The sequence below is a fragment of the Cannabis sativa genome, chromosome 4 (genome assembly GCF_029168945.1).
Source record: "Cannabis sativa cultivar Pink pepper isolate KNU-18-1 chromosome 4, ASM2916894v1, whole genome shotgun sequence".
NCBI classification, from domain to species: domain Eukaryota; kingdom Viridiplantae; phylum Streptophyta; class Magnoliopsida; order Rosales; family Cannabaceae; genus Cannabis; species Cannabis sativa.
In genome coordinates, this window is record NC_083604.1 from 61,387,549 (window position 1) to 61,404,473 (window position 16,925).

The following is a 16,925-nucleotide window of genomic DNA, read 5'->3' on the forward strand; positions in this document are numbered from 1 at the left end:
GGTGATGGAGAAGAACTCCCGGAGGTACTTGTACATCTGGGACCTAAGTTGGTGATCCTAGAGGCGTTGGTGTTCCGACTTGTCCACCATTCATGTGTGGCAATCTATCTTTGATCCACAGATACATGTGATCTAGCCTAATTAGGCTCTCAATTTTGCCTTTCAAATTCATACACTCATTGGTAGTATGGCCAATGTCATAGTGATATTCACACGTTTTGTTAGGATCTCTCCGGGAGCTATCTCCGTATAGAGGAGAAGGTCTCCGGTAATATGTGTTTTGCCACGTGGCCAAGTATACTCGTTCCTGAGTGTCCATTAAATTGGTATACTATGTAACTGAGAGGTGTAACCTTTCTTTTGTCTCTCGCGTGATCCCTTTTGAAGATCTCTTGCTTTGAGAGATTTGAAGAGCATCTGCCGCACTTGCTGTAGGAGGCACAAACTGAGTAGGATATTGCGAACTTACTCTACAGGTCAGGTTACCCCTAGTGCTCAGAAACTAGACTGAGCTGGAGCGAGAGCAAGATTGTGAGTATATCCCAGTGTTGCTAAAAATTGTACACTAGGTACTTTGCTTGTTTGAGGCGCAACTGGAAGAGTAACTCTCAAAAATTATGTTCTTGGGGCATACCCTAGCCCACCGGTCGGGTAATATCCTCTAAAAGTTGTTATCTGTGTTTCTTCTAAGTTGATGTACTTTTGAACCCTCTTCTGAGAGTCCTGAAGGCTTGGGGCCCCTTCATGCTGGAGCTCATTTTAGAAAGGGGTTCCCGTCCGAATTCTCGCTTGAAGTAACGCCAACTCTTGTCCATCATCCACTTTAATTTTGGAAGCTTCTTCCTTAAATATTTTTATTAAGTTTTTCAGGGTCTCAACCGGTAATTGCTTGATGTTGGTCAAAGCGCCAACTTTAAGGTTTATTTTCCTGGCTGCTACGAATTGCCTTCAAAAACTGACTTGTAGTTTGTTCCAACAATCTATAGATTTTGTATCTAACTTCGTAAACTACTCCTCAGCGGACCCTCCTAACGTCAGCAAGAAACACAAACACTTTGCATCATGACTGACTGTCATTACACGGTTAAACCGTGACAAGTGGTCACTAGGGTTTGTGTCTTCTACATACATCATCATTTTAGGCATTTTAAAATTCTTTGGGAGCTCTGCTTCAAAGATGTTTCTAGCGCAAGGCTCCCAGTCCTCACAATCAGACTCCAAATCATCTTCCTTTTGTCTTCAAGAAACTTTAGCTATATCCTTTTGGAGGATAGCGAGCTCAGCCAGGATTCCCTCATTTAGAGCGCCTTCCAAGACTGGTATTGCTTGTTTCTTCTTCTCCAATAAATTCCTAAGATCACCGTGCTTGGCGTTGAGTTTTTTTCTCAAATCAATAGGAGAGTTTTTGCGGTTTTTCCCCCTCTCTCCCAGTTCTTGGTGCACGATACGCTCTTTCGGTCTCCCGGTCCTAAGGGCCAGCATTCTCCCATGGGATCTTGCCCCTCTACAGACCTTTTCCTTTTGGGAAATTAGAGCGAACTTTTTGAAAATCCTGAGCCTTCTTGTTTCTTTCGGGGAAGGATGTGGGGTTCATCTTTGGAGAGCCTTATGAGAAATATCGAATAGGGCTTGGCTCTCAATTTTTATGCCTTTGATTGTTTGGCAAAAACTCTTCTCTCATTTTGTTTGGTCCAATGGGCTTGGCGTTCGGATGCACGTGGATGTCCGCTATTTCCATAGCCTTTTGCATATCGACCATTATTTCTTGTATCTTCCTGTTCTGGTCTTTTTGTTCTGCCAACTCGGCTTCATGGTCGACGGCTTTCTGCCTTAAGGCCATGAGTTTGGTGTAACTGACATCAGCATAGGCGTCGTACTCTTCTTGGTTTTCATCATATTCTATATCATTTGTTCCGTCTTGCTCTTCTACCTCCGTATCTATTCGCGAAGCTACTTCATCATCTAGCCCACTAGGACCTTGAGGTGGACGAGAATGACTTGCATGGGTTCTAGTCTCCACCATCGTAATGGAAATTCCCTTTTAATATGTGTATATTATTATTTATCTGTAGGGCCTTCAACAGCTCTCAATGAAAGCACCAAAATGTTGACCGAAATTTTCGGCAACTAATTAATGAAATAAATTATTAGAATAGAGTTAATGCAAGTAATTTTACGTGGTTGGGACATTAATGAGCCTTAGTCCACGAGTTACTGATATTTAATATAGTGGTGTTTCTTTGCAGGGAATATTTTTCATCATTTTTTCGATCCTCTTCTTAGAATGTGATTAGGGGTATTTATAGCCTTATGAAGAAAGCTAAAAGGTCACTATTGTCGTAACTGTTCACCTTTGGTTAGCACAAGTTCCTAGATTCGAACAATAGGGTATGCATGTCTACACAGTAGGTTACATAGAATTTCTCTAGGTGTTAGGTGAGAAAAGCCTTTATCCTTCCTGATTGGCGTGACAATTCATTATGTATCGTCACTAACCCCCTCGGTTAAGGTGTAATCGCCGAAGATTAGGCTTGATGTGTCTGACATGTCTTTCCAGATTCATCTGCAGATGCTTCCTCCATGCCGCAGGGGCCTTGGGCCCAGTCTACAAAGCTTTACCTAGCTCCTGGAGAAGAACAAATGTCTCTCCCTCCAGACCTAGCTGTATCTCCCGGAGGGACCTCTTGGATAATCCGGACAAGTTTGCTTAAGACATTCTTAAACACTTTCTGATCTTAAGACTTATTTGCCACGTGGTCAATCATAAGACTACCACGTATATTGAGACAAAAACAGGGCAACAATAGAGCACTGTGTCAATTTAATGTTGAACACTTGAAAAATAATGTGTAACATTATTCTTCCTAGACAATAAACTATATTTCTCCACATTTAAGAGATCATTTAGCTCATTATCTCAATTTGAGTAGATAAAGTTGTTCATTGGACCACATCCAATATTTTTAGGCCTATCCAGATTCGATTTAATTATACATTGAATGCTAGATTTTACCAACCGATCCGATCTAATTATTTTCAATTATCCAATCGATCTAACATCCATTAGATGTTAGATTGGATCGGTTATGTCCATTAAATATATTTTATACATATTTATTAGTTCTATTTGAGTTTATTTAATATTTTAGACCTAGTATTTTCTGAATCGGATCGAATCCATCTAATATTTTAAGTCCAGTATGTATTAAATTGGATTAGATCCATCCAATCCAAGAAAAAAAGAATAAACTTTTAATGTTTATTTTTATATATACATATATATTTTACGTGTAACAATATAAACTCTAATTACTCATCTAAACTAAATGAAAACACTAATTAGTTCGATTGCATGTTAAATGTATTTGATTTTTAGACACCCCATCCAACATTTAATTCGATCTAATTGGATATTCAAAAATAACATCCAATCTGATCCGATCCCAATTGAATATTCAATATTTGGCGGTCGGTTGTAATTAAATCGGTCAGTTGTCACTGGATTAACTTATATGATTCCATATGAGTAGGAATGTTGAAGAGGAAATGTATGTACTATGTAGTGCAATTTAACACTGCAACTATTAATTTAAAGATATACCTACCAAACATTTTTACTACATCTACTCTATAAGCAAAAGAATTCCAAGCACTCTTCAACTCTTGAAAATGTAACCACAAATACCATAAACAAGATACAGTCAATATTATCTACACTCAAAAACACATTCTTAAAAATCGTTTTGCAAAACGAGCGTCACTTCAAAGAAAATAACAGCTTCAAAACCATTACTTTCATCTTCAAATATTCAAATACAAGTGCAAAATGGATATAAATAAATTATAAAAAAAAAAAAAAATTGATAGCAGCACATTACAAGAACATATATGGCTCTTCGTGCACCAACAAAAAAAAACATATATGGCTCTTTACAGCTTGATAGCTGTTACAATCTCACTCGGAGACTCAAAAAAAAAAAAACTGTCGAGAAAGAAGAAAAATCATGCTGAAAATTCCCAATGTTTATCAAACTCACAAGGTTGCCAAGAATGAAACCAAAGTGAATGCATCACCCATTATAAGCCATACCGAATTAAATAAAGAACAGAAGACACGAATCGCAACCAGTAACCACAGCCCAAATGAATATGAGAGAAAAACAATATACGCAATTGGCAACTGAAATAAGTACCAATTACCCTCCAGAGTGGGAGACAGGAGTAGTCTCAAAGTGACCATCCTTAAATATATGAACAAACTGTTGTGGCAACGAGTGTTCTCCCTGCAAGAGCAGAAAATGATAAGCCACATGATAGAAACTGGTGCATGAATAAGATTTAGCATTACCATAAATGCATTCCGGTTCCTGGAAAAAAAATGTATATATGTATGTGTGTTTGGCCATTTAAAGCATGAAGAAGAGTATTTCATGAATGTTAAGAAACATAAAAGCATCAGGGTCATATATTCTAGAATCAAAGAAAATATTCCAATTAGACTATAGGATACCGCTACAAAATCCATCAAGTAGTCAAAAACAAGATATTAGAATGTCACACAAAACAAGAAACATACCCAATCACCATCCGGCTCAGAACCAGGAACCAATACATTGATCTCACTCGACTTCGCAGTTGTTATTGATACCCCAAGAGATTCTTTGCTTAGATATAATTGGCAGCCTGCTGTATTGTCAACTGAAATTGTTGGAGCTGATCCCTACAGAGCATAAATATATATATAAGAAAATTCATTTATTAACATTTTTAGAATATACTTGCAACTGATTCTCAACATAGCATAAATGAATACCTGACATTGCACCTCCACCCCATTGCAGTTTACAATCTCAAAAGCAGCTACAACATCCTGTATTTATAGGAAAAAAAGCATTTGATAAGAATATATTCCACATCACAACAGATTGTTTCTTGCACAAATGATATTCTACTTACCCTAAACACAACTCCCATCTTAGTACATTTGTCAACAGTGATGTTATTTACTTTACCTGCACAATGAGAAATCGTGATAAACTAAATGTGACTTCTTATGAAAGATAGAAACTATAAAACCGTGCAAAATACACATACATTACCTTGAACCTGCAAAACAGAGTCTTTGCATCCAAAAATATATACAGATTGTTTTGCATCACAGTCATCGATCACTAAGCTTTTCTTTCCAATTTGATTCTCAACAACCCACCTGCAAAATAAACATCCATTTGAAAACATCACAAACTGGCATCATCCCTATACAAATTAAATCCCCATGCAGATGTAATAATACTCACTTACGACCCATTTGAAGTTCTAGCTTTGGGGGCCCTGCCTTAGAAAATGAAGGTGCACTGGTACGAGTCTCTTTTTCACTAGAACCAACAACTCCAGTTCTCTCTGCACGATTCTTCGTCTTCATATCATCAGTAACCTTTCTCAAACCTACAAACAAATAGCAATCAGGCCAATACATACCTAAAGCAAACTTAATAAATAAAAAAGAGGCAAAAAAAACGTAACAAAAAAGAAAAAATACCAGACGTCTTAGGCTTCCCAGAATTAATTTCTTGGAAGACAGCAGACATCCCTTGCTTGTAACCTGTTGATGATGATGGCTGAGAAGATTCAGATGTAAAAAGAGATGCTGGTGGAGGAGGAGGAGGGGCAGGAGCACTGGGTCTAGGAGCTTTTGGTGGAGCAGCAGTGACTGCTTTCCCAGTAGAACTCCAAACTGGACCCAAAGGATAATTACTCTTAACATAGTCCCTCAAACCAGGCAAATAGAGCTCCTTCAGGGCTTTGGCCCATTCTACATGGTTTGGGTCTTTACTTTTGTACTCTACAAGAATCTGAATTAGAAATGCCATGTTAATGTATAGTCACATAAATATTGTCGATGATGAAGCACTACTACACATTTATTTTTCTTTTTCTTTTGAAGAGTTTAGTACACAGATGGTACCATTACTACTCAAATAATGGAGAGGTCCCAGGTCCAAACATGAGACCTCTACCTTACCCCTACCGTTCCTCATCACCGAGCTAGCCTTAGTGGCATGATGAAGACTATACATTAAAAATGTCACGTGTCACAAATGCTCAAAGTGCTTCTGCATTTACTTTGGGATAGGACCTTTTTGTTTTAATTCACCTCTAAAACATTACCAAAGATCAGGTAGATGTGCAGTTTCAGACTGAACAAACAACTTAGTAAAGAGCTATGATAACCCACAATATGCTTCACATGTGTGAGAACTAAGATGGCCAATTAGCAACAGCTGGACAGAAATGGCCAATTAGCAAGATCTTAGTACCAAGTGCAACATAGAGGTGCTTGGAAGTTTTCTGCATATATCTCTATTAGCATCGTGATTTCTTTGCTGGTAATTAGTTTGATTTGGGTTGATTGTAATTTGTGTTTTGAGGGGACAAAAGGTTAGCAAAAGTTTAGGGGATATCCAAAAAAAAAAAATATAAGGTTTCAAGCTGGTGCTCTATTGGAGAGCTATCAGATTTCTCCAACATCTGTTACTGTAGGGTACTAGGGTGTAATTTCTGACCAACTTCGCTAAATTCAATTTGATCCAATCGTAGGATCTTATCAGTCTGAATAAATTCGATTGTTAATTTGATAATAATCTAGTGTAGATATTCAGTTTGTACTTGGATAATTGTTATTACTGAAGATGCTTTAAGGGTAAACATTCTCAAATTCAGATGGCTCTTCAAAACAGAACAAAAGAAAATTATCATTTCAAGTAATCATAAACTTTGCTGGTCTTTTCTTTCAAAAGAGAACTTTGCTTGTATTTTTTTTTTTGGGGGGGGGGCTAGGAACTATGCTTGTCTTTTAATAGTTGAATACAGAATCATTTTATCTAGATGACATAGCCTTGAATTTTTGTACAAAAGAAACAAATTGTGGGACTAATATGTTGTAAAGAAAATAAGGCATGCAACAATGATGTTAAACTAGTAAACATCAAAAGTGTTACGTTAACAGACATGAAATTAACCTAAACTTTCAGCATTTTGCTTTCTTTTGTGGTGACTTTTTTTTAAACATAAAACTCATATATTTTTTTAACATAAAACTCATATTAACTTCTATCATGAAAGAATATGGCATATTACACAAATTTTGTGAATACCTTGTTGTTGTAAAATTCAGCCATCTGCCAACTCTCTTCGACATGCGCTATAGGCATGCTCATTCCTATAGAAGTAGAATTAATTAGAATAATCTTTACAAAAAGAAATTAAAATTAAATAAATATGACAGGATCAGCTTAACTACTTTTCCATTCTTTTAAGATGCATTAGCTCTTTATAAACATTTTGCATATTACTTACCACATTCTTTTCCCGTGTATGCAATCCAAGCTAAAGCAGAGAGACTATCAACAGCAGCCTTCAAGTGGTTAAAAAAATCAGACCGCCTCCCTTCTGCCAATTTGTTTGCTTTCGAGATTACTTCGTTCAATGGTTTGAGAAATTCAGCCAATCCTGCAAGGTCTGGTTTCTGCAAAAAGCAAACAAAACACATTTGAGACAACAATCCATTTTCAGAAAAGAGCACCAAAAACAGTTGCATCCATGTAGAAAATGACAATGACACTCTTCTTTTATTTGAATTTGCATCTTCAATTTCACTAAGCCATTACTGACAAAAAAATTTCTTTACGTATTAGTATTAACCAAATAGATCATTCAAAAAAAAAAAAATAGATCATTCAGAAACAGACAAACATAGTTAAATTGAGGATAATGATTACCTTAAAGAACCCATAATCAAGTAACAGCAAAACATAGAAAATGAAAAACCCACCGTGTTGAAACTAGAGCAGAGCTCAAATATAAAGTTTATTCCTAAAACTAGAGCAGAACAACAAATGTAGAGGTTACAAATTCTTCTTTAACAGCAAGGCGTAACAAAACATTGGGCCGATAATTGTTTGATCAATAAATTGATTAACATACATAAAATGTAGCAAATCCACCTCAATCTCCAACCAACTTAGAAGAAAATAGACCCATATATTATCAAATGTTTTCAGATCCAAGCACAAACATCGATACAATTCCGTCCACCAATATAGTAGAGTACAAATAAAACGTTACCTATTTTGAAATGGTCATTCTCAGAAGCGGTCATCAATCTATCCAACAGATATTGTTTACAGCTCAATATCAAAAGCACATAAAACATTCTTTTTAATATTAAAAAAAATGATATAATTTCGGCCAACATTATGTCCGAATCTCCAATGCAAAATCTGCTAATTCAAAAGCAACAAAAAACAAAAACAAATCTAGATCGAAAACATCACATTTAAGGTGGAACTGTAATTGGAAAGAAAAAAGAAGATTCATGAACCTGAGTTTGCTTGACCTTGACAAGCAGCTCCCTAAGAACAGTAAAAGCTTCTTGAAGAATTGCGGTAACCTCAAGGACCTGGCCCCCAATCTTCTCTGCAGCAGCCGAGACCCTAGCCAAGTACTGGCCCAAGAGGTCGTCGAAGGCCAAAATCGAGGGATCAAGCGGCGCGTCGTCACCAATCTCCGGCAAGCTCCTGGCAGTGAAACCAGTGGAGAGCGCCTCTAAGCGGACCACCGCCGATTCCAATCTCTGTACCAACTTCTCTTCCATAGCTCCCAAACCACAATCTATGTGTCTATTCAGATCTGTCTCAGTGTTTTTAATAATGCCTTCTTCTCTTTTCGTTTTGCTATTTTATTTTATTTTAGTTTTATTTGCGTGACGCCGAAAGTCGATAAGGAGAAAAATTTGCGGGGGTAAATGTGTGTATCACTATAATGTGTTGTTTTGTAGGAGTCTAATCTATGGGGACACGTGGCGGAAGGAGAAACAATCTTGGCTGGTCTTGACTCTTGCACAGTGGAACATCTGTACGAACATAGGACAACTTGTGTATCGTGGAGCCGGCTCCGCTTGAGTGGGGTGGATCGCATCAGATGTATCGTGCGACCCAATTGGCTTCTCTTTTTGCTCCACACTTAACGTGCCTCTCAATCTTCAATTCATGATAAAAAAAAATCTTCATGGATCATTGATCTGTTAAGAAATTATTAAAAATAACATAATTAGTGAAAAATAAATGAACAACATAAAATTAGTAATAGTTGATCCCTAATTTTAGTCATGGAATAATTGTAAAGGCAAATTAGTTTGTCTTTAAGTGGCAAAATAAGAGCACTCTTTTTTTACTTATTCTGTACAGTAAATTTTTTTTTTAAAAAAAAAATACTATTTTGAACCTTATATTTTACAAAAATTAATAATATGTTTTGTTTAATGACAAAATAGACTCTACATTTTTTAAAATTATACAAATAGGATGCCGAACTCATGTTTTGTCCAAATAAAACATAATAATATTTTGATTTAGAGATATAATGACAAAACTGGGTACATTTTCTATTTATGTTCATGTTAGAAATTGTCTTAAAGTTGGTTATATTAAAAACATAAAATTTTTGAAAATTGAGCTCAGTGTCCTATTTTTAATTTTGGAAAATATATGGTCTATTTTGTCATTTAATAAAACAGACTGTCCAATTAGTAAATTTTACAAAACACAAAGTCTAAAATGGTATATTTTTTTTTATTTTATCTCTTACACTTTTACATTACACCATCTATCAATTTTTTTTATTTCTTTTTTAATATTATTTAAATATTATATCTTTAATAAAAAAAATATAATAATACAACATACACATATGTAAAAAAGTTAAATAGAAAATAATAAAATATTTTTAGTTTAATGAATAATAATTTCTATATTTAGTTAAGTACTATTTATTGAGCTAAAAAATATATATAGTAGCTAAGTTTTAATTGACCTCAAAATTATAATTTTTTCTTTAGAAAGATGGGAGTATTTTAGCTCATCTATTAGGAGTAAGTATGGTTTTATTTATCCTATTATCTAATTAAAATAATATTTTATTGTATGGGAAGGGACAAAGATGGTGATATGGATGTAATTTATTGGATATGATTACTTTTTTTCAACTGGTTAAATTTATTAATGCAACTAACCTAATGCTCATTTTAGAAAAAGATACTACTATCTCACTAAATGCTTTTTAATTAATATATAGTTTTATTTAACGTCTCCTATAAATGCATTTCTAAATTTTTAGCTACTTAATTTAATACCTTGCTTTCAAAGCTTATCTTACTAAATCAAGCAACTCTCTGTTCAAGCCTGATTTATTGCTAAAAAGACTATGATAGCCACAAAAATTGTTTACTCTATGAGCAAGAAAAAAGGAAAGTCAAGATTTATGATATCAAGTTAGATTTGGAAAAACTTACAATAAAATATAGTGGGATTTCATCTCAGAGGTGTGTCGGTGCCAAAGAAATCAAGGTGATGATCAATAAATCTTGTTGGCACCTTTGTCCCATGGTGTGCTCTCAAACAAGGAGATCCATTATCCTTGTTAACCCGAAAATTTTCTCTTGTGACGTGGACAATAATATTTGACATGTGGCAAGAAAGATAATATCTCGGAGTTGAGTAGTCTTGAGTCATAGCGGTCAAACTGGGAGGAGTCCCTAGCCCTACTTCTAGGTTGACTCTAAGAACTCTGAATGGGTGTTCGAATTTCGATAAGTCATTTCCAACTCACTATCTTTAAGTATTTTGTACTATGGACACATGAAACAACTAAGACCAGGCCCCAGGAGTTAAAAATACACGAATTAGCACCTCGAAAATCAACCTAGGCACCTATGGTTTCACCTAGCGCCCAAGTTGATGACCCCAACTAGGGTTTCAAATTCTGGGACCGTCTTACTGCAAATGGGTCAAAATTTGTATTGGTACATGAATTAGACATACCATGAACATATTTGAGGCATTAGAATCAGATTCGGAGAACTTTCATTTATGAGCACCCAAACACTTAGTGCCTGGGGACCCCCAATGCCTAGGTTGACAATCTGTCAACCTATGCCACTTCCAAGCATCAGATCGAAAAATCTGACTCGTGCATCTTCTTTGTCTCCATCAAAAACAGGGAAAACAAGTGCTTTCAGGAAAGAAAACACCCCAACATGGGTGCCAAAACAAGGGACCAATGCCCAGGTTTACACTTGGTGCTAGCATTGCGCCCAGGTTGACATTTTGTCAAACTGGGCCAATTTCGATGAGTTTTTCAAAAAAAGTCTTCCATTTATATTCTCCGTTTTAATTAAAGATTAATATTCAACTATTTCTAAGGACCAAATGGAACTTTCAGGTGGCCTGAAACTAGACCCAGCATCCAGATTGACACTAGGCACTAGGCATAGCGCCCAAGTTGACAATAGTGTTTCCAATCAATTTTCTAAAAAAAGTGTCCTGACATTTTTTCCATCATCAAAAATAATAAAGATGTAAGTAAACTTGAGGAAAAAATAACAATCCCAAGGGCATCAAAACTGAGCTCAGTGCCCAGGTTGACCTGGTGCTAGGCCCAACGCCCAGGTTGACCTGGTGCTAGGCCCAACGCCCAGGTTGATAATCAAACTGGTGCGCTAGTTTTGTTCACTCAAATGCCAATTCTACTCTAAGAATTCTCTCCAGAATGGTCAAAAATTGGGTAGGAGACCTCGCCCGCAAATTCTAGAACCTTGGAAATATCAAAACGACATCCTGGAAGCTCTGAAATAAGCACCCAATGCTCATGTTGATAAATGGCCTAATGCATTGGATTCTGCTAATTTGATTTTGATTCTGTCTCAACCATTTGTTTAGTTTTTCATCATAACTGAGAGCCATTAAGTCAGAAAAGTCAAATTTACAACTTCATAATTTTAATTTTTCGATAAAGTTGATTTACTTGGAAACTAGTAGTTTCGTGTCTCCCAATTCCACAAAACAGCAACATTTCCAAGAACTGGTAACCAGCTTCGTCAAAACACATAAATGGACTAAGTGATGTCGAAATATCACTTAGGCATCAAAAAACACATCCCATCGCATTTTCCCACTCACCCAACATCCAGGTTAACATCACATGACAACCTTGGCACTGGATGTCAACCTGGGCGTTGGGCCCAGAATAACCTTCAGTAGAATGGTTATAACTCGCTCAATATTGATCTTTGACGCAATTTAACTTGCATTTCAAAGCTATTTTAATATTAGTCATGTCTCACATTTCAATCTCAATTCTGAAGTTATCGACTCCAAATTTTACCCCAAGAGAGTTATGAATTTAAGCTACAGCTTACCCGAAGCGGGTCCCACAGACGTGACTCAAGCTCTAAAAATTGACGACCGACTTCTATAGTTAATTCCACCGTTACATCACCATCTATGGGCGAAAATAACCTAAATATATTTTTCCATATTTTTTGGATTATTTTATTGCCATTTAATAGGATTTCTTTCCCCTATAAAAGGAGAGCTCCACTAGCTCATTTTCTAAGTTCAGAAAAATAGTCATAAGGTTAGAGCATCTCTCTCTAGAAATTAGGGTGTCCAAAATTAACCATTTTTCTATTGTCCAAAAGTAGACGTAGCTCCATTGCTGTCGCGATACAGGGAGTGAACTACTATAAATTCCTTGTGTCTCTCATACATATACTTTACTTATAATTCATTCTCGCTAATCTAGTGAGTGGGTTTAGCTCAGAGATTTGTGTCCAAATTTCAGCATCAATATTCTTATCCCAATTTTCACACTCTGACGTGGCATTTCATGCTGGTGACATGTGGAAGTGATTGCCCATATCTGCCCGAAGGAGATGTTCCGAGTCGAGCACCGTGTATACCTGTACGGATGAGGTCCTCCCAACCGAGCAGTGGACAATCCGAACAACTTATCAACACTTAGCAACTTCAACATTTGCATCGTGAAGCACAAAAGCAATCCCTATAAATCTGGGATCGTATCACAGAGATATGGCAAGCTGTCCAAATTCCTCAATCAGTGTACTCTATATATGTAATGTGTAATCTTACCAATTATAGACATTGTAAACAAAAGGAAAACCTTCCCGCAAGCACATAGCCCTATAAATAGTGATCTATTCTCACTGGGTAGAGGGTCGAAAGAATTATCTAAGAGAGTACACTCAGAGATTTCATTGTAAGAGCTCTAAGAGAAGAATCATTGTATTCTTTGTTCTTAAGTCAATACAAATCAAGGGGATTAGGCTATTACTGAACTGCTCGGGGCCGAACCTCTTTAAAAGCTTTGTGTTCTTTATTTATCTTTTCATATTATATCTAAATTATTTCACTTATCGCTTACAATTAAGACTCATTGTCGTTGGCTAAAAGCGAGGTCAACATTTTGGTGCTTTCATTGAGAGCAAGGATCACAAACTCGCTCTTTACTACAAATTTACTAATAAACACAATGGTGGTACAAACTCGTAGAGGCGTGGTCGATCTAGTAAATCCATCGACATTGGATCCCGCACTACAAAATCCAGGAAAGGCAATGGTTCCACCAGCCACAAATCCTGAACAACCAATCACACAACCACCAACCATAGGTCATGGTGTGACGTCTCCTTTGAATGGAATTGCACTCGGTGTGCAAGAGACTGGAAATACTAGTTCAGCAGCCAATCTGGGTAAACCTAGTACTTGAGTTCCGGCAGCAACAAATGTATGAACAACCGTTAGAGATGACACCGAGATCTAGAACCTCCGTGATGCTCTTGGACTTATACAAGGCCATACTAATACTCTACATCATGATCGGGAAGAACTCCGTACTGCAGTGAACCTTGCATTTTAAGAACAAAGGCATATGTTCGCTGAATGGAGGGATAAAGAGGTGGAAACGTTGAGGGCTCAACAAGCAGCAATTGACGACCGAACAAGACAGGCCACCGTACTGATACGAAGATCCTATCAAGCTACTAATCAGCAACCTGCGACCAGCATCCCACTGGGCGAGTCAGACGAAGATCCAGCTGGGAAGGCTTCTCAGACTCTGAATGGTCAGCCGCCCGATCCCCCGTCACAAGTTCTGCCTGTGGGCCAAGCGGTAGGCGACCAGACCTTATCTAGTAATTCATCAGGAGAGGTTGTACCTAATAACTCCACCCAGGTTAACAGTTCTGGCCAAGTGATCGGCCAAACGAATCAGTCACTGAGACACCCTAATGCATATTTATTTAATAGATTAGGAACAACTCATGATCTTAGAGATGACCTGAACAGAAGGAGAGGGTTAGACGAACAGTATGTCTCGCCAGCCACTCAAAATCCAGCTCAAAGAGATCCTGGCGTGACACTGGTCGGCCAAGAGGCCGAACACGTTAATCCATCTATGCAAGAACAATTGGATGAACTAAAAAACATGTTCCAAGGTGTGGCCGGTCAAAAGAACAATGATCTCGAGTTGGACCGAGCACGTGGATCCCCTTTCTCTCCAGAGATCAATGTTCTAGAGTTGCCCCACAAGTTCAAGATGCTGACCTGGAAGATGTATACTGGGAAGGAAGATCCCTAATCACATCTTAAATATTTTGAAATGCAAATGGATCTATAAGGAGTACGAGGAGATGTATGTTGAAGAGTTTTTCATGCCACACTCTCAGAAGCCGCCCAACAATGGTACTTCAAGTTGACACCAGGAAAGTTCAACTCATGGAAGGCTTTCTCCTTGGATATCCATGCACAATTCTCTTCTTCTCCCCAACTCCCATTACATTTAGAGGACCTGGTCGAAGTGAAGCAAAGGCCAGGAGAACCTCTCCGTGTTGGGTTTTATGCCCTAAATAAAACTCCATTTCAATGTAATCTTTATTATTTAAATATCAATAAAGAACCAAAAGTATTTTCATCACTTATTGTGTCATTTGGTTCATGTTATCATTTATTTGTTTATTTGATTTATAAATTCATCCAAATGCTTATCACATTTATATTCTTGTTTATTGTGTCGTCAACATAGTGGAAAGTAATCAAGATTATGTGATTAAATATATATTCCTAGATTTATCAATACACAGGGTTTAACTGATTTGATAATCTACAACATAGTTTACTTGCACCTTGGATAAGTGCTATGTCCTTTCCAGGGCATTGGTTAAAGTAAAACTTGGGTTGGATGCATGGAGTAAGCATCGGAAGGGGCCGATATTGAACCTTGAATCAGATATGTTAAACTTATCATAATATCTATTCAATTCAATATCACCTAGTTGATCCTATCCTAACATGGTTAGTTTTGATCTCAAGAGTATCATACATGCTCTTTGATTTGTTAGTTAAGCCTACTTTTTAGTCAGGGTGATACGTACATTTTGGGAACATGGTAGTGCAATTGAGTGGGAGCGCTAAACATAGATATGGAATCTATAGCTTCTATCTAGCATATAGAAGTGAAATGATGATTTTCTTCGAGCTAGGCTAAACAAAGATAAATGGTTGAGTACTCATTTCAGTGATTATGTTTTGTTCACTGAAATATCATTTATATGTGGCTAAGTATTTTAAGGATAAAATGCATTGAAGGGTGTAAAGGTAATTTAATCTCCATACAATGTAAATCATCTATAGAGGGTCATTGATTATTGGGATTATAACAATGGATAATTGATAGCGTATCTATATCGTGGAACATATAAAGCGTTCTATGTAACTGAGAGTGCAATTCCAAGTTCTATGAGTGGATGCAACAAGGAATTAATAAGTTAGTGAGTTTACTTGGTAAATTCTAGGTCAGCTTATTGGAAGCTCAGATATATAGGCCCATGGTCCCCATACTAGTTTAGACAATACTACTTGTAAGACTCAGTAAATTGATTTTGATTAATCAATTAAAATTATAAAATTAGACTATGTCTTGTTTATGAATTTTTCACTAAGCAAGGGCTTAATTGTGAAGAAAGAGTTTCTAGGGCTTATTTGTTAATTAAGAGACTTTGATTAGTCTAATTAATAAATATATTAAATGACAATATTATTTAATAATTAATTTTTAGTTATTAAATAATTAGAATTGGCATTTAAATGGTTAAATTGGAAAATTGGCATTTTTGAGAAAACAAGATGAGAAAATGAGAAAATTGCAAAATTACAAAGTGGGGCCCAATCCAATTCATGTGGCCGGCCACTTCACAAGATATTGCCACTTTATTTTTTCCATTATTTTAATGCAAATTAAATCTAACTTAACCCTAGGTGGTTTCCTATAAATAGGTAGTGATGGCTTTAGGGAAAAGATGGCGCATCTCATTCCTTTTGATAAATTTGAGCCTCCTTCACTAATTTTAGCCGAAACCACCCTCTCTCTCTCTTCCTCTCTTCTAAACCGAGCCTATAGTGAATGAGTGAGTGCTCACACACATCAAGTAGTACTCAATCATAGTGTGTAAGGCTGTGAAGAATCCAGATTCAAGAGAAGGAGATTCGTACTCAGATCTTGGTGATACTCTGCTACAAAAAGGATACAAGGGTTAGATATCTGAGTGGAAGGAGACATTATATTCCGCTACAACCACTGTAAGGTTTCTTATACTTTATATGTGTTTATTTCATATCGTTTTAGAAGTTCATATTTAGGATGTTAAATAACATACTTGTTAGTAAATCTAAGATCCTGGTAAAATAATTCCAACACTCCGAGCTTATATCAGCAGATTCATGACAGAGGCGACGAAAGTTGCACGGTTAACCGACGAAGGGAAATTAACTGCAATTATTGGGGGCATCGAAGTTTTTAGAGAGCTTTGGAAAGACATCAAGAGAGACGGACCAGTTTATTCCATGAGTGACTTCCTTGATCGTGCAGATGGTTTCATCAAGCTTGAAGAGGCCATTCAGCGAGCAGAAGTTGAGCTTAAGCCTGGTCTATCACAAGCTCCCTCTGCTGGAACATCTGTTTAGCACTCCCAGTGCCCAAGCAATTCAAGCTCGGGTAGTAAAAGGTCTAATAGC

The 16,925-nt window shown here is 36.8% G+C and overlaps 1 protein-coding gene across 2 annotated transcripts; it reads right to left on the reverse strand.

The window, feature by feature from the left end:
- Positions 1 to 3,874: 3,874 nt before the first annotated feature.
- On the reverse strand, positions 3,875 to 8,808 carry LOC115713013 (cyclase-associated protein 1). 2 transcript variants are annotated; one of them, XM_061114265.1, is made up of 10 exons: positions 8,396 to 8,808; positions 7,357 to 7,525; positions 7,155 to 7,219; positions 5,540 to 5,852; positions 5,298 to 5,445; positions 5,100 to 5,209; positions 4,957 to 5,012; positions 4,814 to 4,870; positions 4,577 to 4,720; positions 3,875 to 4,283 (listed from the first exon to the last, which is right to left on the reverse strand). In XM_061114265.1, exons 1-10 carry the CDS (start codon positions 8,651 to 8,653, stop codon positions 4,197 to 4,199), a joined length of 1,407 nt encoding a protein of 468 aa, XP_060970248.1. In that variant the 5' UTR covers positions 8,654 to 8,808; the 3' UTR covers positions 3,875 to 4,196. The 2 variants fall into 2 exon arrangements, with proteins under 2 accessions (XP_060970248.1, XP_030497338.2); XM_030641478.2 differs by having other exon boundaries at positions 8,381 to 8,807.
- Between the last annotated feature and the right edge of the window lie 8,117 nt (positions 8,809 to 16,925).

What these genes read in the sequence shown, in the direction of transcription:
- LOC115713013 (XM_030641478.2), bottom strand. Translation starts at nt 8,653, where the DNA reads ATGGAAGAGAAGTTGGTACAGAGATTGGAATCGGCGGTGGTCCGCTTA. An exon ending in TCAAGGTCAAGCAAACTCAG is followed by an intron (nt 7,526 to 8,380) that starts GTTCATGAATCT and finishes TGCTTTTTGCAG; the next exon opens with AAACCAGACCTTGCAGGATT. An exon ending in GAACTTCAAATGGGTCGTAA is followed by an intron (nt 5,210 to 5,297) that starts GTGAGTATTATT and finishes TTTATTTTGCAG; the next exon opens with GTGGGTTGTTGAGAATCAAA.